The sequence below is a fragment of the Vipera berus genome (assembly GCF_964194415.1).
Source record: "Vipera berus genome assembly, chromosome: Z".
NCBI lineage: Eukaryota > Metazoa > Chordata > Lepidosauria > Squamata > Viperidae > Vipera > Vipera berus.
In genome coordinates this window covers 80,612,394-80,638,877 of record NC_138205.1, presented here as the reverse complement: position 1 = coordinate 80,638,877, position 26,484 = coordinate 80,612,394, and the positions used below count along the sequence as shown (strand labels likewise).

The 26,484-nt window shown below is 36.3% G+C and overlaps 1 protein-coding gene across 1 annotated transcript in view; it reads left to right on the top strand.

The window, feature by feature from the left end:
• LOC308679009 (collagen alpha-6(VI) chain-like) overlaps window positions 1-24,513 on the top strand; it is a 75,406-nt gene extending 50,893 nt beyond the window's left edge. Inside the window, exons 26-37 of the mRNA XM_081346245.1 lie at window positions 1,153-1,203; window positions 1,789-1,824; window positions 3,871-3,933; window positions 4,936-4,998; window positions 14,112-14,147; window positions 14,665-14,701; window positions 15,876-15,887; window positions 16,402-16,895; window positions 18,010-18,106; window positions 18,191-18,862; window positions 21,187-21,256; window positions 24,147-24,513. Coding sequence (XP_081202371.1) covers window positions 1,153-1,203; window positions 1,789-1,824; window positions 3,871-3,933; window positions 4,936-4,998; window positions 14,112-14,147; window positions 14,665-14,701; window positions 15,876-15,887; window positions 16,402-16,895; window positions 18,010-18,106; window positions 18,191-18,862; window positions 21,187-21,256; window positions 24,147-24,294 — 1,779 coding nt within the window. The 3' untranslated portion in view covers window positions 24,295-24,513. The remainder of the gene's footprint in view (window positions 1-1,152; window positions 1,204-1,788; window positions 1,825-3,870; window positions 3,934-4,935; window positions 4,999-14,111; window positions 14,148-14,664; window positions 14,702-15,875; window positions 15,888-16,401; window positions 16,896-18,009; window positions 18,107-18,190; window positions 18,863-21,186; window positions 21,257-24,146) is intronic.
• Window positions 24,514-26,484: the final 1,971 nt, after the last annotated feature.

Below are 26,484 nucleotides of genomic sequence, written 5' to 3'. Positions count from 1 at the left end.
TCCCCTCCTGTTCAACATCTATATGAAGCCACTGGGCGAGATCATTCATGGTTTCGGGGTGTGGTATCATCAGTACACTGTACATTTACACTGATGATACCCAACTTTTTTTCTCCACCCCGAACCAACCCAGTGATGCCCTCACTGTGATGTCCCATTGCCTAGAGGCGGTCCGGGTCTGGATGGGAAGAAACAGGCTTCGTCTCAATCCTGCCAAGACTCAGTGGCTGTGCATACCGGCATCTCGGACTAACCAGCCTATTCCATCTTTAATGATGGGGGGTGAGGTGTTGCCCCCCATCGATAGGGCACACAACTTGGACGTCCTCCTGGATTCACGGCTCAGTTTTGAAGACCATATAGGAGCCCTGACCAGGGGGGCCTTTGCCCAGGTTCGCCTGGTGCACCAGTTGCGACCCTACCTGGACTGAGATGCCCTACGCACAGTCACTTATGTGCTTGTGACCTCTCGATTGGACTACTGCAACGCTCTCTACATGGGGCTGCCCTTGAGGACCACCTGGAGGCTTCAGCTGGCACAGAATGCAGCCGCGCGGGTTGTGATGGGGGTTTCCCGATACTCCCACATAACACCTCTGCTCCGCGAGCTGCATTGGCTTCCAGTTGCCCTCCGGGTGAGATTCAAGGTGCTGGTGATGACCTATAAAGCCCTAAATGGCTTGGGTCCGGGATATTTGAGGGAGCACCTGCTGCCGGCATCAAGCTTCCTTCGTCCTGTGCGCTCCCACAGGGAGGGTCTTCTCAGGTTACCGCCGGTAAAAGATTGCCGGCAGACAATACCCAGGGGGAGGGCCTTCTCTGTGAGTGCACCGGCCCTTTGGAACCAGCTGCCTGTAGAGCTTAGGACTGCCCCTGACCTCCGCTCATTCCGCTGGGACCTGAAGACCTGGCTCTTTGAGCTTTCTGGCCTGGACTGAGGGTATTAATTGGGGGTTTTAATTGGATTTTAATTAGGATTTTTATATTCAAGGTTAATATAATCATTTTAATTGTTTTGATTTTTGTAATTGTTGTATTGTTTTCTTTTAAAAAACCTTGTGAACCGCCCTGAGTCCTACGGGAAAAGGGCGGTATATAAGTCTAATAAACTAAACTAAACTAAAATATAAAATATATGTTTATCTGTTCTAGGGAGAAGAAGGAACTGTTGGTTTTGGCAATATAGGAAGGAAAGGAAGAAAGGTAATCATATCAGATTAACTATAAATTTGGGCTTGGGTTGGGTTCTTTTGAGAATACAGCACAATTCACAATTTAAACAAAGAAAACCACAGGGAAAAACTTACAAACTAAACTATGCTTCCCTGAGATGGATAACCACCTGAATCTCACTTTAACTGATTGATTGCATCATATCAAGATATATGGGGGGAGGGGTCTTGGGAGGAATGAGCAAAGAATACTAGGAGTATATGGTAGGTGTCACACAGGGTTTGAGAGTCATCCAAGTCATCCAGTTAAAGCAAGCTAGCACATATATTGGGCAACAGCCATACAGCATATGCTGTAGGTGGATGGTCATTTTAATGACAATGGCAAAGACATAATTTTGTATTCTATGGAAGAAGGCACTAATAAACCACATGGATAATAGTTCACTGATTTAATATTTTAACATTTTAGCTCCTGTTTAGTTTTGCCCTGATTTGTAATTATTCCCCAAAGTGCTCAGTTTCTCAATTTTACTAAATAAACTATGTTTCCTTAAATAAATGAATTTTATGTTACTTCTAGAAGGTAATTGTAGGATATCCGTTTTCATTATAGGGTATAGATGGATTCCCTGGTGACTTTGGACAGCAGGCAAGTCTATACATATATCCCACAGCTGCATTTCTTACAATATCTTGAACTAGTTGCACATACACAAATTTCTGAAGCAATTGCCTTAAGGGATGGTATGATACTAATTCATGGAGAATATCCAATAGTGGCTTTCAGTAATGCTCAGCTTGTATGTTAGCCTTTTCCCCTTATTTTTGTGGTTCCCTAATGATTATACACTCTTCAGTTTTAAAATCATTCAATAAACTTTGGGAATCACATCTGTGTCTTGCAAGATATAAGGTAAATTAGATACAGTAATGTAGATGCATATTAATAGTACAATTGTTCTACTTTTTCTGTTTGGTGGTTCTTTGTGTATATGTTAGAAGTCAACTGCACAACCATCTCACAGAAAAAAGAGAAAATCATAAAACCTGTTTCATCATATTGCTTTGCAAGCTGCATAATTTACATTCTTGGATTCCTTCTTTGCATCTGTTTTTACACAAAAGGCAGAAATAGCCCAACCTATCAAAAGCAGCACTGAGGAAGATAGAATGGGTATACAAATAAAAATAGGCAAGGAATTAGTAAGAGAATACCTATCCACCCTGGATGAGTCCAAATCACATGGGCCAGATGATTTAAATCCAAGGGTATTGAAGGAGCTGCCAAATGTAATTTTGGAGCTACTGACTGTAATTTTTCAAAGCTCATGTAGCACAGGAAAAATACCAGAGGGTAAAAAAGAATTAAAAAGGTAAAGGCAAAGGTTCCCCCACACATGTGTGCTAGTCGTTTCCGACTCTAGGGGCCGGTGCTCATCTCCATTTCAAAGCCAAAGAGCCAGCGCTTGTCTGAGGACGTCTCCGTGGTCATGTGGCTGTCATGACTAGATGCCAAAGGTGCACAGAATGCTGTTCCCTTCCCACCGTAGTGGTCCCTATTTTTCTACTTGCATTTTTACGTGCTTTCGAACTGCTAGGTTGGCAGAAGCTGGGACAAGTAACAGGCGCTCACTGAATTAATGTGGTTCTAATCTACAAAAAGGGGAAAAATGAATCCAGAAAAATATAGGCTGGGCTGTGGCATGCCAACAACTGGTCCACACAAACAAGGAAAGCCCTATCCACAGGATGCAGGCAGCACACAAATCCACACCCCCTCCAATCCATGGAAAAACCTCTCTCCATCTAACCAGTCCCTGGTGCCCAAAGGTTTTGGGTCCTCTGACATAGGATACTTGAACTTCAGCAAAGTGTTTGACCAAATATACCACAATCTACTTCTTGGTAAGAGAGAACAACGTGGGATAGACAGTACCATCATCATAAGGATCTTCAATTGGCTGACCAACCATATTCAGAATGTAGTCCCCAATGGAACTACATCTACATGAAGGAAAGCATGCAGTGGGGTGATACAAAAAAAATGTTGAAACCCGGAAAAGTGTGCAGAGAAAGATGATAAAGGATACTAAATCATATGACAAATGGTTGAGGGAGCTAAGTATGTCTAGCATATTGAAAAGCAGGTTTAAGGGTGAAATGATAACTGTCTTCCTGTACTTAATGGATTGTCACAAAGAAGAGGGTTTAACTTATTCTCTAGGACATCAGAGGGCAGGACAAGAAGTAATGGGTGGAATATTATTAAAGACAAATCCAGCCTAGAAATAAAGGAGAAATTTTATGACAGTGAAACAAATAATCAATGGAATAGCTTGTCTCTTGGGGTTGTAGGTGCTCCATCATTGGAGGTTTTCAAAAATGGACTGAACAACCAGGATATTATAAGACTCCTGCCTTAAGAAGGGTTTGGACTAAAAGACCTCCAAGGTTCCTTCCAATCCTATGATTCTATGTTTCTGTGAAATAGTTTTGTTTTTGTGGTTTGCTTATCATATCTTCAGATCTATGATTCCAATTATTTAGCTTAATTCTTTGTAACATTAATTAAAATAGATAATTCTGCCTATCAGAATAAGCAGAATAAGCAGCAGTATACTGTGTTTTTTGTATTGTTATATATTATATATTTTATATACATTTTATAAACTTTGCTTTATATTCCATTTGGCAGGGAAAATCTGGAGATATGGGCAATCCTGGAAAACCTGGACTAAAAGGAAAAAGAGGAAAAATGGTATTGTGAAACAAGCTATACAAAAGCTAATTTAGTATTTGTGGTTTTACCTGCTGTATTTTTAATGTATTGCTATTTTTTTTCTCCTCTGAAGAATGGAAAATTATTTCTGGAGTTACGCAGTCCCTTCTCATTGACTTCTCAAAATTTTCTGGGAGTATGATTCCTTGACATCACATTTCTAAAACCAACAATGTGCTTGTAGTTACGATTCATTTGATGGCTTGAAGTAACTGCCATTCATTTCAATATTGCAACATAAAATAATAATCAAATTTCAAATACACAAGAGTATGACATATCCAGTTACAAAAATTCCACAGAAATCCTCATGGAGAATCATGCATTGTTTATTTGTGCTTTGGAATCTGTGTTGACAGTAGAGCTTGGATTTTGTCTTATAATCTGACTGAGAACTTTTAACAGGATCTCTGTCAATATAAAGTAAATGGATAAGAAGCGTGATACTCAGAGTCACCTGTGACTTCTTCAGATGGCTCTGTTGTGTTCTATATAGCTGAAATCTTACTAGATATCCAAATTTTGTGAAATTAATTAGTCCATTTTAGACTGTAACTTCTCAAGCAATTACTGATTGCCATAGAAAACAGCAGTGATACGTAAACAAAATTTATTTGATTGAAATTTTGCAATACTTACCACATTCAAGCTCTGTCAGGGCTACTTTACCTTGGACTGCAGCCTCTATTTGTATAAGCAGACAACTTTCAGTATTGTTCTTTACTAGCAAAAACTGGCTATGGCCAAGGAAATTCTAGAGCTATGATGTCCAAGAGAAGTGGGCAATGGGAAAATTGTTTTTTCTGGATAATAATACATACTGTGCAACTCTTGTAAAGCATTTCATTTTTAATATTTTTTACTATACTATTCTTTCCCACATTTGTTGCTGAAAGGCCACTGCCTCAAAATCTTGTTGGGAATCTGTAAGTGTGCAGTCTTTTATATTGCTCCTGAAACAAATAAGCTTTTGTTTCTCAGGGTACTCCAGGATTAATTGGTGATGGTGGAGAACTAGGAACATGGGGTTATCCTGGACATCTGGTATGTAATTAATTAATTGAAATTGTGCTGTTGTAACTATGTGTGTGTTAACTTTATGTAGAAGACAGTTGGGATTTAACATGCACATTTTTCTAGTTCCATCCCCTCCCCTCCCCAAAAGATACCAAATTATCTGAGTGGTTTATCAAATACAGCCAAAATGAGGCATCTTGATCTAATAGGCCTTCAGTGGATTTCTGTTTAGATGTAAATTGTTTATTTATTTCAATTATTTCAGCTAGATAAAGTCTTAACAAGTCATAATAAAGCTTTTAAGGGTCCACAAAACCCTTGATCATGGTCATCTTGAAAGAACAATCAATTTTAAGTGCATTTATTTTGATCTTCTGAAGGTAAGTTTCACATAGACCAGGCTAATTAATTCTTGATTACAACTATGTTTCTTTATAAGTTTTTATTGATTTTTTAATACAATTCAAATGTGCTTATTCAACAAATGTGTTGTCTGAGTTTATCATTTACTAATACAAATTAAATTCCTGATCCCTAGTACGTTTCTCCAGCTATTGATAAAATAAGTCCCAAGTTTGAAAATATTCTGTCCATTTCCACACAGTCTAGTATTTTTTATTATTATTTCTTCCTCTGAAGGTATTTCTTCATTTTTCCAATATTGTGCAAATATAATTCTTGCCACTGTTATCACATGCAAAATCAGATATACACTTTGTTTATCAAGCTTTTCTGGCAATATACCCAATAAAAAAAGTTCAGGTTTAAAATCTACATGTTTTCCCAACATCTTTTCTAGCCAAGTATGTATTTTTGTCCAATATCTCTTTGCTTTTACACATGTCCACCACACATAAGTACCTGGTTTATAATTACACATACAACATTTATCTGACATATTTTTAAACATTTTTGCTTGTTGATGGCAAGTACCATCTATAAAACATTTTGTATAGATTTTCTTTGTAAGAGGTTGACATTATTAGTTTATAATTTCTTTCCCACAGGCTTTACCATTTCTCTAAATCTATATTGTATCCAAAGTTCTTTGCCCATGTTATCATTGTTTCTTTTACTTGTTCATCTTCCATCTTCAAATTTAATAAAAAATTATACATTTTCTTAATTAGTTTTTCTTCAGAGGTTAGTAATATCTAATCAAACTGAAACTGCTCTTTATAAAATCCATACACTTTAACATCTTTATCATATCTCACTTGCATTTGTAAATGTAACCACCATGATAGATCAATACCCTGATTTTCCATCTTGTCTAGATTTTAAGTTCCCTTCAGAGTTCAGAATATTTTTATATGTCCATATTTTCTCAACACTGACTAGATTCAGATGTATGAATGCTTCCATTGTTGAAAGCCATCCTGGAATTTTCAAATATATTTTACATTTTATTTTTCCCCATGTTAATAATAATGCATTTCTAATATAGTGGTTTTGAAAATATTTATGATTTTTATTTTTCCCATACCATAAGAAAGCATGCTAACCAAGTTGTGAATCATGTCCCCCCAAATACAACAACCTTTTATTTCTAAGAGGTATCCATTTTTTTTACCCAGGTTAGTACATATGCTTGATAATATAAAACCCACTCAGGCAAACCAAAACCTCCATTTCCCTTAGCTTCTTGTAACATTTTCAATTAAATTCTAGCTTTCTTTCCTTGTCAAATAATTTTTTGAATTAGGGAATTTAAATCTTCAAAAAAAAAATTCTCTAGTTTTATAGGTATTATTTGGAATAAAAACAGTATTTTTGGTAATATATTCATTTTCACTGTAGCGATTCTTCCTAACATTGACAGTTGCAGATTTTTCCATTTTTCAAAGTTAAGTTTTATTTGATTTAGTAGTTTTATGTAGTTATCTTCTTTTATCGTTGAACATCTTGCTGACAGTATATTCCCAAGTATTTAACCGTTTTAACTATTTGTATTTTCTGCATTTTTTTTATCTGTGAGATTTTTAACTATAACTTTAGTTTTTTCTCTGTTTATCTTCATTCTTGCTATCTCTCCAAACCAGGGGTGTCAAACTGCTGGCCCACGGGCTGGACACGTCATCCGGAAGCCATGCCCACCCCATTGCCGGCAATAGCAAACAGTCCTGATAAGTCTCGTGATGTCACGTCATCACTAAAAGCCAACATGGGTTTGTCAAAAACAGATCATGCCAGACAAATCTTATTGCATTCTTTGACCAAGTGACAAAATTAGCGGACCAGAGGAATGCTGTAGATATAATTTACTTGGACTTCAGTAAGGCATTTGATAAAGTAGATCACAACCTACTACTTGATAAGATAGAAAAATGTGGGTTAGATAGCATCACCACCAGATGGATTCGTAGCTGACTGACAGGCCGTACTCAGCGTGTGGTCCTCAATGGAACTGCATCTACATGGAAGGAAGTGTGTAGTGGGGTGCCCTAGGGCTCTGTTCTGGGCCCAGTGCTCTTCAACATCTTCAATAACGATTTGGATGAGGGGATAGATGGGGAACTCATCAAATTTGCAGATGACACCAAACTGGCAGGAATAGCCAATACTCCAGAAGATAGGCTTAAAATACAGGAGGATCTGTACAGACTTGAACATTGGGTGTTCTAACAAAATGAAATTCAATGGTGAGAAAAGTAAGATTCTACATTTAGGGAAGAAAAACCAAATTCACAGGTATAATATAGGTGATACCTTGCTCAATAATAGCAACTGTGAGAGGGATTTCAGAGTTCTAGTGGACAATCACTTACATAGGATGATCTGTACAGACTTGAACGTTGGGTGATATCTAACAAAATGAAATTCAATGGTGAAAAAGTAAGGTTCTACATTTAGGCAGGAAAAATCAAATGCACAGGTATAGTATAGGTGGTACCTTGCTCAATAGTAGTAACTGAGCGTCCTAGTAGACAATCACTTCAATATGAGCCAGCAGTGTGCTGTAGCTGCCAAAAAAGCCAACACACTGCTAGGCTGCATTAACAGAGGGATAGAATCAAGATCACGTGAAGTACTAATACCACTTTACCATGCTTTGGAAAGGCCACACCTGGAATACTGCATCCAGTTTTGGTCACCATGGTGTAAAACAGATGTTGAAACTCTAGAAAGGGTACAGAGAAGAGCAACAAAGATGATTGGGGGACTGGAAGCTAAAACATATAGGGAACGGTTGCTGGAATTGGGTATGTGTAGTTTAACAAAGAGAAGGACGAGGGTGACATGATAGCAGTGATCCAATATCTCAGGGGCCGCCACAAAGAAGAGGGAGCCAAGCTATTCTCCAAAGCACCTGAAAGCAGGACAAGAAGCAACAGATGGAAACTAGTCAAGAAGAGAAGCAACCTAGAACTAAGGAGAAACTTCCTGACAGTTAGAACAATTAACCAGTGGAACAACCTGCCTCCAGAAGTGGTGAATGCTCCAACACTGGAAGTTTTTAAGAAGAGACTGGAAAGCCATTTGTCTGAAATGGTATAGGGTTTCCTGCCTGGGCAGGGGGTTGGACTAGATGACCTCCAAGGTCCCTTCCAACTACTTATTATTATTATTATTATTATTATTATTATTATTATTATTATTATTATTATTATTATTATTATTATTATTATTATTATTATTATTATGAGTTTAACATGTCTGCTCCAAACTGTTCTATCTTTTCCAATAATTTAGGAATCATCTCTATAGGGTCCTCTAGAATAAATACCAAATCATCTGCAAATGTTTGCAATTTATAAGTTTCACCTTTTATTTCCAGTCCTTTAATTTCTGAATCCTGTCTAATGTTTCTATTTGAAATTCCAAAGTTAAAATAAATAACAATGGGGATAGTGGACATCCTTGCCTTGTGCCTTTTCTTATATTGAAATTCTCTGTATAGTTTCCATTTACAATCACTTTTGTTTATGATATATTGTCTTAGTCATATTTATATTTTGTCCAAATTCCATTGTTTCTAGTTGTTGAATCATAAATTGCCAAGAAACATTATCAAATGCATTTTGGGCATCTAAAAATACTACTGCAATTTTTTCCCTGGATGCATTTCATAATATTACAGTATGTCCATTATAACTCTTAAATTATTTTTTATTTGTCTCTTTGGTCAGAAATCCTTTCAGTCTCTCAGCTATTACTGAAGTAAAAATTTTATAGTCCACCTTTAATAATGATATTGGTCTGTAGTTTTTTATCTGTGTCAAATCTGAATCCTCTTTTGGTATCAGAGTAATATTTGCTTCTGTCCATGTATTTGGGAATTTGGCCTCCAATAAGAGTTCATTACAGACATCTTTCAACAGTAAACCTAGAGTATCTTGTAGGCATTTGTACAACTCTGCTGGGAGCCCGACTGGCCTGGGTATTTTTTTCATTTTTTTTGTCTTTTTATAGCCTCTATCAATTCCATTATTGTTATTTTCTCATTTAACATAGTCTTAAAGTTTTCTGGAATTTTTAGTAGGTTATTTTTTCCCATATATTGAATCATTTTTTCCCATGGAATTTCTTCCATATCATACAGTTTCTCATAATATTCTTTAATTATCTTTTTATTGCCTCATTTTTAAATTGTAGACAGCCTTTTTCATCTACTACGTTGCTTATCAATTTTTTCTCCTTCTGTTTTTTAAGTTTGTAAGCTAGCCATCTTCCTGGTTTATTTGCATTTTCCAAAAAAAAATTGCTTTGCTCTTTTAATTTGTTGTGCCAGTTTTTCTGATTCTATTAAATTTAATTTATGTTTTATTATTTCCATTCGTCTTTTCAGTACTTTCTTTTGTGGATTTATTTGTAGTTCTAATTCTATTTTTTTAAAAAATTCTTCCCTTAACAGTACACATTGTGGTCTTATTTCTTTTTTTTTCTTTTTTGCCATGTATGTTATAGCTATACCTTGAAAATATGCTTTGGCTGTGTCCCATACATTTTGTAAAGTTGCATCTTCTTGTTTATTTTCTTTGGGGGAAAAATCCATTTCTTTTGTTGCTAATTCTCTAAATTCTTTCTCTTTTAATATAGATTGGTTCAAAGTCCATCTTAATTTTTTCTGTGTTCCTTTCCATGTCATTTTTAAAGGATCATGGTCTGCCCAGGTGCCTAATTCTATCTCAATTTCCTGCATATTGATTCTTAGTTCAGGCGTCATCCAAATCATTTCAATTCTGGACCAAAATTTATGTCTATTCAAGTAAAATGTATATTGTAGTATTTCTGGGTTCGTTTCTCACCAAGTATCTTGTACACCAATTTCCTCTACCATGTTGAAAAAATCTTAGGTAGTCTCTTTCTTCCTTGTTTCCCTGTTTGCTACTTTTATAATCTAGTGTCCCAGCTACTATTGCATTAAAATCCCCTACTAGGCAAATATTTTGATATTTCATTTCTACTATTCTTCTAAGAAGATTTTGATAAAATTCTTCTTGTTTATTGTTTGGTGCATATATTACTACTAAAAGTATCTGTTTTTGATTTAAAAGTATTTCCACCGTTACAATTCCTCCTTCTTCATCTGAATAAATCATTTTAGAATCTATTGTCTCTTTAACATATATGGCTACTCCTCTCTCTTTTTTTGTTGTGCTGATGCATAGTAGAGTTTCCCAATTTTTGGACATTCCAAAATTTTATAATATTGTTTCTTTTATATGTGTCTCTTGCAAACAAATTATATCAATATTTAATTTCTGCAAATTTTTTGAAGAATCTTTTCCTTTTTGGTGGAGAATTCAATCCGTTTATATTCACTGAAAAAATTCCATTTTCCTTCTCTGTTTTGTTTACTTATATTTAGGTCTTGTCGATCTTGTAGTCCTCTGCTTTCTTGCCATTCCCTCACCCTCTTGTTCTGTCTTCTCTTTCTCTTCTTCTATTTGTGTGGTTGTTTTCTCTGTTGTTTTTTCTGTCTGTTTCTGGCCTTTTCTATCCTCTTGTTGATATTGTGTTCTTTCTTCCAAGAATGCTCTATTTCTTTCATCAAAGTCTTCTGTCTTCCAAACTGAATCTAATCAATATCTTGTATTGTTCCAATTAATTAAGATCCCTTCTGGCATTAACCATCTAAAGTTTACACCTTTTGCAATTAGCTTTGTAGTCGGAAAGTAATATTGTTTTTGTGTGTCCATTATTCTCTTAGGAATCTGCTTCAACACCACAATTTCTGTTTTTATATTGTAATGGGTCATCTATAACTCTTCTCAGTATCTCATCCCTTGTTATTTTCTTTACAAATCTTACATGGACTTCTCTAGGCAATTTATGTTTCCTCACGTAACTTGAATTTCTTCTAAATATTTCATCAATCTCCAGTTGTATCCCAGCTCTGTCTGTTTTCAGGGCCTACGCCAATAAATTGATAATCACTTCTGCTATATCTTCCTCCTTGTCTTCAGGTATATTCTGGAATCATAGATAGTGTGTAGCTTTCTCCATTTCCAAGGCTGTGACCGTTCCTTATAAACTTTGATTTGCTTGTTCTAGTCTTTCATTTTCTTCCATTATTGCCTCCATTTTTTAATCAGTTTCTTCTAATTTATCTTCTATTTTCTGAATTATTTGCTTATTTTTAATAAGCATTTGCTGATGGGCTTCAAATTGTGTTTTTATGTCAAGCATTTGCTCATTTAGTTTATCTAGGTTGTTTTTGTCTCTTCATGATTCTTCTGTATTGTTTCTTGAATTAATTGTAATATGGCTTGCATTTCCTTTTGAAAATTATTTGTCTTTTCTCATTGTAACATTATTTCAATGGATCCCTGACTTGCTGGACTAGATGTTCCAGAAGAAGGTGCAGAAGAGGTTTTTTTTGTAATTTTAGTAAGATTTGGTGCACACGTTTTTCAATTGAGCAAGTTTTGTAAATCCACAGGGAGAAAAGAAAAAAAAAAAAGAAAAAAGTCAACTGATTTAGGCTATAATCCAACCATAAAAAAGGCCATCTGCTTTAGGCTAATCCAAGTATTCCAATCAATTCAAAAATATAAAAAGCCCTGTCTCCAAATAATTTCCATAATGGTTATATCCAGGGTCAGAAGATATCATTGTAGAAAGCCTTTTGTAGTATAAAGTCACAAAAAGTTATTTTTGTTTATAACAGGTGTTAATCCAAGGTCAGCAATTTCTCTGATTTTTTTTGTATTATTGTAGTATCTTCTTCTCACCACTAGATGTCCTCATCTATATCCAGGTTTAAAAGGATTTTTAAACTGCTTTCTCACAGAAAATAAATAGAAAATTTTCCCCACATCATAAAGGTTAACAAAGTTTCTTTAAATCAGTCCCAATTTCATTTTCTGTATGTTCTTTTATATTCCTTAACTTTGTTCCCCCATCTAAGATTTTTCACCGCTTTTAACTCCCTTCTTCCAGGGTCTTCTTGGGGTCTTTGTTTTTGTCCAATCCAGGGATTTATATTTCTAAATCCATAGGGAAAGGAAATAGAAAATAGTCTCACCCAGATCTCAGTATGTTGTTAACAATCAGCTGTTTAGAGGCATGCCTTGGCTTGCCACATCCTTCACTTTCTTTCCTGGTTGTCTATGACTTGGGCTGTCTGTGTATTTACCAGCAGCCTTTCTCCCATCTGTTTAAAGAGTTTTCTTCAGTTCGATTGGACCAACCACCATCGACTCCAAGCTCTCAAGGCTTCCCTTCCTCCTCCTTGCCTGTCAGGGGCAACTTTCCAACCCCTTGGGGTCACCAGACAGAGTGAAATTGGACTAGGAAACCGGAGCTCCGGTTTCTTTCATCCGTGCCGTCATAACACCAACTGGAAGCTCTCCATAACGATGTTTTTCCCCCTTCCCTTTATTTGCATGTTTGTGACATCTTGGTTACTTAAAACATAAAAATATATGCTGATCTGGACTGCTAACAGTCCAGCAGACTGTTCTCAGAATGGCAAGACACACACAGAGAGAGACACACACACACAGGAAAACACTCTAGTGTGCCAGCAGATGGCCTTCAGAGGCAGTCATACTGCCATCCAGATTAATAGCCATTGATCTCCAGGACTATGATGATTTGGCCCTTTTTCTTGAACCAGACTGGTAATCAGTACCATATCTCATGGTAGCAAATTCCCAAATTGAATTATATGTTGTGTAAAAAAAAATCAAAAGCCCTTTTGTCTGTTCCTGATTCCTCCAGGATTCTGGTTCTAGTTCTACAGTAAAATACTGGATCAATTTATAATTTATGGCTAAGTCACAGTAAGGGTAAGGTAAGCGAGGGTTGTTTGGGTTTAATGCAATGCACATATACAGTTATTTTTGTCTATAATCTGCAGTTTATGCATAGTAACGTGTGTATAAACCAGATTGCAATGATTATTTTAAAAAATCTGTGTAATTAAAATTGTTTGGTGTAATGTTTTGTCTTTAGCCATAGGGGTTTCCTAACATTAACTATAATGACATAAACTATAATGAAGAGACCATTCTAGAAAGCAACATCCTATCATTCATTGTGGGCCTTCTTTTGGTTAGTATATCTGCCACAATTTTTAGCATTAAATATGTTCCCATATTATGTCTGCTGTAAGGTTAATAATGATAATTATGATTAGGTCATAACAATATACCTTTTCATTGGGAATATTTTAAAATTGACACTCATTAAAATTAACCATTGATAATTTTATGTCAGAGCAGATATCCTTTATTGGGGTTTAAAGGACTTGGAGAAAGACTACATGAATTAATTTTATGGGAGGCCTGACTTTATTTTTGAAGACAGTGAAAACCATCCACTGAAAATAAGTTAATTTGGACAGCATGGTATTAAGAGACTCATTTTTAAATTTTAAATCGAGAGGCCTCTGAAATGGGAATGGGATTACATGCAAACAGTTAAGATTCCTATCCCTAGGGATCACTGAAGAAAACAAGGAAGGATCTGCATAGGTAATACTGCAGAGTGTAATAAATTTACTAGGCACTCTTAAACTTTTCTTGTGGAAATGTCAAAAGATCTCTTCTGCCTCCAACCTAGATAACTTATTTATATATTGTAATTATGTCAGTACAGAAGCATCTCGCTCTATGATATAAAAATCTTAAACTTGGAGATGAAGCTATAAATTATGTTGCAACGCTCTAATTCTAATTTTTTTCTTCTAGGGTCCAAAAGGAGCAAAGGGTCAGCCCTTCTATTCAGTATGTATTGATTACTGATTATACTGATTATATTTTCTCATCATACATTTATTTCTATACCGAGATACTCACTGGCTTCCATTAAAGTAAAGATGTTCCATTGGGTCCTTTTCTGGTGTGAATGCTAACATACGCGCAGACATCGAACCTATATGTTGATCAGATGGATATCTGCAGGATGCTACATAATTGGAATAGAATTATGTGTGGTTAGTGAGAATGTTCAGGTGGTGAGCATGTCCAATATCCAAATAGAACTAAAGGAAAGCAGAAATGGGATCACTCACTGAGCATTTAAATTTGAGAATCTGAAATCTGATCACCCCCTATCTAACAAGTTCAAAATATATTGGAACGGTGATTCGTATAAATCCTTGGCAAAAAATTCATAGTGGCTTGATGTTGCTGCCGCAAGACACATAGAATGTGCCAACTTTGGAACATTGCATTAAATCATCAATACACATTCATGAAAATCTTTTTATCTAATAATATTTTTACATTTCATTTTTTTCAGCCCTGTGAACTTATTGAATATGTACAGAAACACAGCCGTAAGTGTCTCCACTTGATCTTTAGTATTAAATGACAGAAATATCAACCAAGAGCACAAATCAGGAAGAAGAGAGAATGTGATATATAACAAAATACTGATTTAATTTAATTATCTATAATGGGAACAGTGAGGCTGTTAGCTCTAATTAATTGAATTTCATTTATTTAAAATATATGTATACTGCTTCCCATTAAAAATGGTTACAGGTTTGGCTAAGACTCAGATCATGTTGTTTGATTCTTATGGGATTATAATAGCATAAAAACAAAACAATAGAACAAGCATAGATGATGTAACCAAAGCTACATCACTAACCTCTTAACTGAGGAGGTCAGAATAATTTTTTTATGCACCACTAAAAGGCTATGTTAGCAATAGTGGCAAATATCTGTGGCTCGGGTGTAGGATGAAGATTTGTTCTCTGAATCTTCTAGGCTAGTTTCAGCCGAGTTTAGGGGATGTCAGTGTCAGTGTTCTGTTTATAAGGGCTTCAGATATGGGTGTGTCAAGTGACAAACTCCTTTGAAGATGTTACCTAGCCTCCTAACAAAACTTTCAGAAACCAGCCCATAACCTTGGAGAATGAACCTTCACCCTCAGGTTATGTTGGGTTACATTCCTTTGACTGGTTTAGAAACTATGTTAACTATTTTCCCACTTAGAAGAGATTGTACACTGTAGTACAATTTTCCCACTTAGAAGAGATTGTACACTGTAGTATTTATATTTTATGTTGTTTTTTATTTAGATTTATATGTGTTATGTTTGTATTATTTGTATTTGAATAAAATAAAATTCAAAAAGAAGAAGAGATTGTACCACTAGTCATTCAAAGCTTCTGGTAATGTAGATACATCAGGAACACATTATCTCTTTGGTCAAAAATATGAAAAGCATGGCTGTTTACTTATGAGAGTGCTAGCAAATGGTTAAGGCAGTGTGATCAAACCCAGTGTGATGATCTACCGGTGTGAAAAATTGAAACATTTACACAAAAGAGATAACAGTACCAAGATGACCAGCTTCCTTTTTTACACACTATTCCTTGCTGAGGCAGTTATAGCATACCTATAATCATTAATAAGAACATCTTATAAGAGGATCTCCTCTCTTTAAGAATTTTCAATATCGTATTGCTTGCAATAATGTTTTCCTTTCTTTCTTCTATTTAGCCTGCTGGACAGGTGAGTATTTTTCCAACAGTTAATTCTCCTTCTGTTCTGTATGAAAGAATAATGACCTCAGGCAATATTCTATATTAGTGTTAGTACTGATTAATTTGGCCTGTGAAGCTTCATCCATTTCTGCCATTTTGCTGTTTTGCCACATACAGCCCTTGCTCCATTGTTAATAGCAGAGTAAGAACAGGCACTTGAAGCAAGATCATTGGAGAGTTAGATGCAGATAAAGGATGAGGCCACTTCAGAATGCATGTCTTCCAAAGGATGCAGCTCTTTTATTAATGAAGGCTAGGTACTTTGCTTGTTCCTCTTTTAAATGTTTTGTACCATTATAATATGCATATGTGTCACATTTCTGGTTTTTTTATGTTTTGTTGTCCACTTTTATAACCCTGAAAGAATCCTAAAAAGACCAGTATGACTACTCTATCCAAAAATATTGCCATAAAATGTTGTTGATTGCTATCCTTAGGCAAAACATGATTATTTTAATGGATATGATCTATTTGCCTTCTAGAAATACGAAAATGTCCAACATATCCTACAGAATTAGTATTTGCCTTCGATATATCTCAAGATACCAATTCTGAGATATTTGAAGAAATGAGAAAGACTGTCATTGATATTGTGAACCAAACAAACATCAGAGAGAGCAATTGTCCTGTGGGAGCCAGAGTGGCTGTTGTGTCCTACAGCTCCAACACCAACTACCTGATCCGCTTTACAGATTTCCAAAGCAAGGACAAGTTGTTGCGGGAACTCAACAGACTTTCTTTCCAGAGAACAACCAACAGACGGGACATTGGTGGATCTATGAGGTTTGTTGCCAGGCATCTCTTCAAGCGAACTCTCCAAGGTGCTAATGTGAGGAAAGTTGCTGTCTTCTTCAGCAATGGAGAGTCCGACCATCCCAACTCGATTGGCACAGCGGTCCTAGAATTCACTGCCCTAGGTATCCAGCCAGCAGTCATTTCTTTTAAAGACATCCCTGAAATTACCCAAGCTTTTGAGGTGAGAAACTTGAACTTTTTTTGGTTATCAGAAACATCCTCTCAAGAAATTTAGCATATGCTCTATGGAGCCTGATATAATATTTAAGTATTACAGATCAAAATACTATAATGAAGGCTTTTCATTGGTATATCCCTCTTATTCTGCCTTGCAGAGTTGTGCTGTTCAATAAATATATTTTATTGATTCCATCTACTCCTCCTATGGAGGGTATTCAGGAGTTCTATCTGGATAGCCAATGGATGGTAGTCACTCACCCATTGGTGGTATCATCCTGGTGTAGTTATGCCTTTACCAAGTTTCCTTTTCACTGTGAGAAAAAAGGCACAAAACAGTATCTAGATTCTGTATGGGGAAGGATAAAGCTATTCTTTGAAGCTGCTGTGGAGGAAGAGGGGATATGGACCAATCAGCACAATGCTTTAGCTGCTAAAGGGATGGCGGAATAAAGCAACAGAACAAGGTGAGGAATTCAACATCACAGTTCCAGAAGACCCAGTGCAGAAATTGTTTTTTGCAAAATATTAATTCAAAATATTTAATTACCTGAGCCTAATGATGTCAGTTGGGGAGACAATATAGATATAAAATTGAAATAACCTCCACCTATAAAAGGATACTGAAATGAAGACTAAATAGCCTAACATTATATTGCCTGGCTAATTTACCACTACCCACATCTTCTTCCCAGACTAGAATTCTGGACCATGGATTGTACTCTTGAAATCCAAAACTGGGATATAAGTTTACTTGTCTTACCAGCATGGCACTATGGCACAATACCAAAAGACAATGTATCCTATCTATATCAAGAAGCTGTGGTGGATAAATATGGAAAGCTGTTCTGATCCTTTGGTACTATACTGTACATTTCACAGGCAGCAGACAAGTTTTGCACATGTATTGCAACCTTTTTTACACTTAATTAGTTGTGGTTTAAGGACATCTTCCTTATGATGAAGAGAATATATTTTTATGAAATCCCAGCTGTCAAGCATCAATTCTTATCAAACATTGTCCTGCAAGCTGTCATGGGATTTAGCAATGATGCAGATAGAATCAGACATCTTATCATCTGTTTGCCAAGCTATATTTTTATTTTCCATTACTTTAGATGGACAGCACAGGATTGTTTCAAGTTATCCATCTCCATCAGAAGAGTGATTATCTTTCAGTCTTAGAACAACTTCAGGTGTGCGTAATTTGCTATGGTAAGAGCACATGAAAATTGCAAAGTAATCAGATCTCAATTTCAGTAATTTTCTATAATTAAAATGTTTATGAATTATTTGTAGACAAATGCAAACCAGATGAATCTTGCTTCAGAACTCCACCCTTCGAACCTGAGGCTTATATGGATGCTGCATTCATTCTGGAAAATTCTAGGAAAATAAGCAATACTGGATTTGAAGAACTAAAACATTTCCTAAGTAGATCATTGGACAACTTTGACATTTCTGCAAATCCAAAGACCTCTTTGATAGGTGATCGGATAGCTGTTGTGAGTCATGCTCCATCGAATTTCCAATTCCAAAGAGAAGAGCTTCCAGTAAAAATTGAGTTTGACTTGGTGACATATGAAAATAAAAGACAAATGAAGAGGCATATTGAAAAGTTTGTTCAGAAACTAAATGGAGAAGTAGCACTTGGTCATGCCTTGGACTGGACAATCAATAATATCTTTTTAGAAGGACCCAACCGGAGAGAGAAAAAGGCTATTTTTGTCATATCTGTGGGAGAAACAAGTCATTGGGATAAGGAAGTACTGAGAGATGCAGCCCTAAGAGCCAAATGTGAAGGCTATGCTGTATTTGTGCTTTCAATAGGGCCCGAGTATGATTACATAGAACTTATGGAACTGGCAAGCCTTCCCTTGGAACATCACATGGTACAGCTTGGCAGAATCCACAAAGCTGAACTTGAGTATGCAGTCAAATTTCTGAAGCCATTAATACATCTGCTCAAAAGTAAGTTGCATGATAGTTGACTGCTTTGCAGAGAACTCAGAAAAAAAGGAAAGGAAAGGAAAGGAAAGAAAGAAATACTGAGAGAGAATGGTGTTTTTGTTTCTATTGAATATGCAGGACTGGCATGAATTTTCTCTTTAGGGAGATGCTTACATCTTTTAGAAAATGAAATGATAGTGCATTAAAAATCTATTTCAGTTGTGTAGTGGTAGGCTCAGTGGGTTAGGACGCTGAGCTTGTCGATCAGAAGGTCGGCTGTTTGGCGGGTCGAATCCCGAGTGCCGCGTAACACTGAGCACCTGTTACTCGTCCCAGCTTCTGCCAACCTAGCAGTTCGAAAGCACCTAAAAATGCAAGTAGAAAAATAGGGGCCACTACGGTGGGAAGGTAACAGCATTCCGTGTGCCTTTGGCGTCTAGTCATGCTGGCCATATGACCACGGAGACGTCCTCGGACAAGCTCTTTGGCTTTGAAACGGAGATGAGCACCGGCCCCTAGAGTCGGAAACGACTAGCACGCATGTGTGGGGGAACCTTTACCTTTACCTTAGAGATGAAAGCAATGTTTCTGTCAAGTCTTTTGAAAATATTTTAGCCAAATCAGCTATAATATTTGGGCAAGGTTTAGATCAGAACTAGAAAGACTGAAAGAATCTTGAAAGAAAGATTAATATGAAGGTTAATGAAATTAAAAGACGCAAGGACAAAGCATGGGTTTGGATTCTTTGGACTGAATTGCAAAATTAGCTGAGTTGCTAAACCAGTATCTTTGTGTTCAGATCAACTGACATGAGAAGAACCAGGTTATTACTACCTCATGTTTTTATATATTTGTCAGAAAAGTAAAGAAAAACCATTACATCAGGGAAATACAGTAGCTCATACTTAGCCCAGGTTTTCTGCAGGTAGATAAATGTCTTAAGGAAAACAAACAAACAAAAAATGCTAGATTTTTTTTTAAAACTTCATTATGGCTTTTGGGCCAGAGAACCCAACAACAAAATATATTAACCAGTAATTATTAATAAAATCTTTTAAAAAGTTTATTTTTCCAACCTGCAACATTTATTAAATTTAAATAGTTAATCATCCTCTTCTAAGTAATATTTTTTGAGCTAATGAAATCAAGAAAAGTAATCACAATAATTTAGGATAGGAAACTAGAGACAGTAATCAGAACTAGAAAGGGAAAAAAAAACCTACCCAATGACCTTTGCATCCCAGAATATGCTGAAACTTTGACAACTGGATTTGGCCTGATTGTAAGTGTTAGCCTTGATCTGAAGGCAAATCATGAATTTATCATGATATTCAGTTTTCCCATATTCTACCCTGCACACCTAGAAACAGAACCAAATATATTCATGTCTATTCCATCCCAGAGAAACAGCCCTTCTCGAAATTCAGGGTTCAGCCATACATTACACAATCTTTTAATTACAGGTAGTCCATGACTTATGACCACAATGGAGGCCACAATTTCCATTGCTAAGCAAGACCATTGTTAAGTGAGCCATGCCCCCTTTTGCAATTTTTTTTTCTGCCACAGTTGACAAGCAAACCACAACTATTGTTAAATTAAATATTTGGTTGTGAATGCGGCTTACCTAACTGATTTTGCTTGCTGGAAGCCAGCTGGGAAGGTTACAAATGGTGATCACATGACCCTGGGACAATGCAACTCTCATAAATAAATGCATATTGTCAAGTTACCATGAGGATGCTACAGCAGTGTGAAAACTGATCATAAATCGCTTTTTTTTAGTGCTGTTGTAACTTTGAACTGTAAGTCAAGGACTACCTGCATACGGTTGACAAGGTCAAACAAATTTCAGTTAATTTGTAATAAATGTACTTTGTACAAAAATTATGTTTTCCGCATGTCATGGCTCCAACCGCACTTTATAAGGAAAAAAAATGAGCTGATGTTCATGCTCTGATATGGTCAACTGACTAATCAATAAAACATATTACAACTATAAGGGAAAGAAAAAAATTCTCATCAACTAACTGATGTCATTTCGAATGGCATTTAATTTATTTATGGTGAATTATATTGGTCAATAAAAGAATACATACTTTGCAAAAAAAAAGTTAAAAAAATCCAAACAATCTCAGAGAACAAAGACTAAGTGCTGAGTTAGAGATTATATCTGAGATTTTAGAGAACTACCGTGTTTTGAAAATACACGATAGTGAGGTAAGTAAACCAGTAGGCTACAATTTATATCAAGATAGGAACTGAAAACAGCAAATCTTACTCTGGCACAGGGTTGGGCATTGCAATTTTCTCACATGCCATAATGATACAATTTGCATTAATAGGTAAAATACACACTTATCCACATCCAGAGCTCAAGAGAATATGTGCAGAAATCAGTCGTCAAAAACCAAGGTATGTTTCATGGCACCATCGATCTATGTCACTGGTGGCGAACGCATGGCACGCGTGCCAGAGGGGGCACTCGCAGCCCTGTCTGTGGGCACGTGCACCTTGCTCTTTGGCTAAATTTTCGCAGGAAAAAGCCATTTCTCAAGCCCCCTTCTAGCCAAAACAAGCCTCAGGAGCAAGCACGCTATTTTCAGGTTTGAATTATATCAAATCTGACACCAGAAACTGTCTAATAGATGACCTGAATGCTGCATGTGTTGCTCTCAAACTTACAAAGTATAAGCCAAGGTTAGACAAATTATCAGCATGCATACAACAACAAAAATCACATTAATTGTTCAAAAGCATGCCAAATGCAAACTTTTATTTTTCAGTAAAAAGTTGTTTGTATCATTGAAAGCTTTGTTATTGTGTTTTTTTAAGACAAAAGGTGTTAATGTATGAGTTGTTTTTTCTAAACTAAAACATCAGTATTCAGATTAAATTGCCATGTTGGCACTTTGAGATAAATAAGTGGGGTTTGGGTTGCAGTTTGGGCACTCGGTCTCTAAAAGGTTCTCCATCACTGATCTATGTGAATTTCCTTGCCTCAATGATCTGTTGAGAGATGTTGTGTATTCCTGCCTCAAACCCTCATAAGAAATCTTCTTTAGTTCAATTGTGTCAATAGAACTAAATTGTTCTAGCAAGACTGTTTTTCTAGGCAAACTTTTCACTCAGTTCCTTTGGACTCTCTAGGAATCAGCTTGTATGAGTAAGAATTAGTCTCTTGTTCTTCCAAATTTCTATTTCAGTTGAATGTGAATAGTTATTGAACAGTTGCAGAAATAGTGGGCTCTGAAATAAATGGCATAGTTATACTATCCTGAAGGGAGTGGCATCCTATTCTGTCATGGTTCCTGTGCTTTTGAAAGCTTGTGAAACAGCTTTTTATGAAAATAGCATGTTAAAATGTTCACTTATCCTTCAGATTTGATTCCAGGCTAAGCACACACTTCACTTGTTGTCCACCCATCCATCAAGTTGCAAGCAAAAATATAAAAGCTCACTGAAGCAAGGCAGCTAGCAATCCAATATGGAAACAGCAAGAACCATACTAATCACTATGGCTGGCTGTAAGCTTCACTGTTAGATGTTGCTCCAATGAGATTGGCCCACTCCTCTTGTTCTGACAGAAGGTGCCTGCTGCAGACCTATCAGTCAAGGAATTTCAGCTGCCAAAGTACAAGAGAAGTGCCTTTTATGTCATGGCACCTGCCCTGTGGAAGGAACATGGAACTGAAATCCATTCCCACTCTCTGGCCTTCTGGAAAGGCTTGGGACCCCAGTAGAGGTGCATTAGGCTGGAGATGGTTGGTGTGGTACTAGAGAAGGCACATTCCCACTTTGTACGATTCCTTGGTCTTTTAGTCTGTTTTTAACTTTCGGAATTTTTTTTTTATATTTGTAATTGTTTTTGTATTTATATATTTTACTGTTTTGTAAGCCACACACCATTATTTTGGATAGCAAGATGGGCAGCATATAAATTTAATAATAAATAAAACATAAAACATAAAAAATAAAAAATAAGTTGGAACAATAAATGGCCAGCACCTCTTCCTACACTGCCATCACTTGCTTATATTGCAGGAGACAAAAACAAAGAAATATGAAGAATATAATGGATTGCTATTGAAGTATTGCAAACTGTTATGCAACACTAGCAATTCTAACATGATACCTCCTGGTTTTATTTAACAACATATAGTTGCTAGAAACTAAAATATGTCTCCAAGTTCCACGAATGTTTTCTTTTGTTGGGAAAGAAAGTTCTGGCCTTTTTTCGGGTGCTTCTCTCAGGTGCTTTAAAAATTCTTTAGGAGCTCTTTACAAAAGAGAATAAAAATTCTGTCATGCTGTCTAGCTCTGAGTTTTAATTAAAGCAAGGAACTGGAGACATCAGGGTAAAATTACAGACACAGCATTCAAACCCACTTTTTAGTAATAATTTTTCCTCCCCCTCCCTGTTGTTTAATTGCATTTTAAAATTTGAAAAATTATAAATACAGATAGTAGTCAAATACATTTATATTTGTATTGTAGAAACTAGAAATGATTAAGGCTGTGACAATTTAGATAAACTAAAGATAAGAAAAAAGTTTAAATAAATGTTAAATATGATTTATAAAATATAAATAAACATTAATATTTAATGTTTAAACTGTGCAATTAATGCTAAGTATGATATTGATAAACAGTTGCAAAATGCTTTGAATTTTTTCATGAGAAAACTTTCAATATTTGAGTTTATACTTAATACTGAAGTTTCCACTGTATTTCTAGTTATTGCTTTGTTAAACAATAAATGTTTAAAAAGTGTTAAAAAAGAGAAAAACAAGAAGCAAAAACCCCCAAAAAGGATCTTCTTGGGGGAAAAAATAGATAAGTACAAACGTAGACATTTAAATGTCCTTAAAAACCAAACTGTAAGTATTTGTATTTGCCTTGCTGTGCAATGTGTTGTTTATACGTAAGCTATTATTGCTAAATTTGGTTAAACCTCTTACTATCTACTTTTTTCCAGGCAGATCCTTTTTGTTTCTTTTTTGTTTTGTTTTGTATATTCTGTTAGTTTTACTATTCTCCAAGTTTATATTTTTAATCAGACATTGTTAGCCTAGCCATAAAATTCAATACAATCCTTTCTTGAGAATTCAGCTATTTCTTATTTCACCAAATTTTAATATTTTTTTCTCCATCAGACTGAGAATGATATAGTCTTTTTTTAATGACAACACTTGAGATAATATTTATTAATGATTTTTTTTTAAAAAGTAGCACTTTTATATATTGCATTAAAATCTTTGCCAATACATTGATCCTAGTCTCTACTACATTATTTTATTTGCAGCACTCCATTTGACAAGACTCCAGGAAATAAAATTCATTTAATTGATGAGAATGGCTCTGCTTTTCCAGAATACCCTCAAAGTGATTCTTTATTCTCTGAAAAGATAACCACCAATGCTCATCCGTCTATCGTAAGTAGATTTTCATAAAATAGCACCTTTTGTACATTGCCCAGTTACATTATTTGAGTTAGCCAGTTATGTAACTGCGTAAATTAAGATATAAACATTGCAAACATGTATTTTTTTTAAAAAAACAACTGGAATTATTTTATCCCTTGTTACTGATTTCTTCGCCCATCCACCATTACACATCTATGAGTAAAGAATGCTAAATATTACTTGGATTGGGCCATATACAGTAGCTGTGTAACTAATAATATGTAAAGATATTTGGATAGTTAATATTCAAAATATGGTGAAAGGGGTAAACTTTTGGCCTCAAAGCACCTTATCATACTTCCAGCTGGACTATATGCAGAAGGTATAAACTACAAGTTACAATTTGACCACTATGTAGAGTTCAGAGCAGATACAAAACCTTCACGTTCATTTCCAAGTTTTCAATTTTGGTAGGATGGGTTTGGTATTTGGTTCTCTTTCTTTCCTCCCAATTGGTTCATTTGTGCAAAGTGCATAAGCTTGTGAGCAGTGCAGCTATTCATGCCTTGATGAGCGCCATGGAGTGGTAAGGTGACTGTCTGAATAATCCCAGTCAGACTTGCAGTTAATTTGATACCGGTAATCTGGTATTTCCTGGATGTTTAAGATTCCAGCTTCTGTTTTATCAGCCAGCATGGCCAGGGTAAAGAGACTGTAGATCAGACATGTCAAACACAAGGCCCGCGGGCCACAAACGGCCCGCCACATGATTGAATCCGGCCCGCACAACTCTCCCAGAAATTACAAAAGTCCGGCCCCCACCACCTTGGTGCTGCTGGGTTTCTGCTGCACAGGGTAAAGCTGTAAAATGGAAACTGAAGTAGGATCCCCTGCTGCCGGTGTGGTTTTGAAAAGCTGGCATGGGTACAGAAGTGAGATTATGTGTTGAATTGCTGTTCAAGTGTGTGTACTTCAGGGGCACTCCTAGCCTGGGGAAAGTAAGTCTCTGGTCCTTTTTTAGGAAGGTTTCCTGAATTTGAAGCCCTCTACCACACCAAAAAGGACATAGAAATACAGGTAGTTCTCATTTACCAACCACAATTGGGACCAGCCACTCAGTTGTTAAGCAATGCAGTCACTCAGTGAAACTGCAACTAACTTAGGATCTTACTTCAGCTGCCATTTGCCACACAAACCTGAAAAAGTTCTAAATGCAAGGATTGGCTGCAAAGTTACTTTGTCACCACTGTTGTAACTGTACTGTTGCTAAACGAGAACTACCTATCTTACGGCTATGCAGTGCTCATCGGGGTGCCTGCAAATGAGCTAATATCCGGCCCCACCCCACTAGGCTTTTTCGGGGGCCTCGAGGCCAAAGGGGGAAGTTGGCCCTCTGGGAACCAGGTTGAGTGGCACTCTGCCTGCTTCAAGTGCACCTACCTACAAGGGTAACCCTGGTGTGATTGCTTGATTTGCTGGTATAGTAGAGCTGAGCGCTGAAAACTGTTTTTGCCACCCTGCCTGCCCCTCAGGGGCACTGCTGCCAACTTTCTTTCATTTTGAGTAAGCTGTGCTGAGTGAGCAGCATTGAGCTGGCCACGCCCACCCGGCCATGCCCACTTGGTCACGCCCACCTGGTCACACACCCCCCAGCCCCCCGAGGGCAACCATAATGCTGATGTGGCCCTCAATGAAATTGAGTTTGACACCCCTGCTGTAGATCAAGAAATGTGATTAGCGTCAAGTTGCTTGTTACTGAATTAGATGGGTCAATGTTCATACGCTATGGGTGACCTAAATGCAAATGTAGCATTAAGTATCAATGCTATTGATTGATATCAATCAAGTATGCTCAACTGTCATGAAAATTATATAATCCACATGGTAATTCTCAATCTTAATCTTTTTGAGATTAAACATTATATTTTGGTAACAATTTATGGAGATCACTGAAGAATGGATCTAAGATTTGGGGTAATGGACATGTGTACCTCTGGGGCTTTGAGTTTTATATCTTTTCTTAATCCAGTGGCCTCTAGCCAGTTAATAGGATTGACATTGATCAAGGATCATATTTTAAGCATGTCTTGCAGGAAAAATTGATTATTCTTTTATAGTAATATAAGAAATTACATTTTTCATCAGTAAACCTTTTTTCATTTCATTTTCAGATGTTTGGAAACTAATGAAGTGTTCAGATCTACAATTAAATTAAGTGAATCAACTATGTTGAATGTT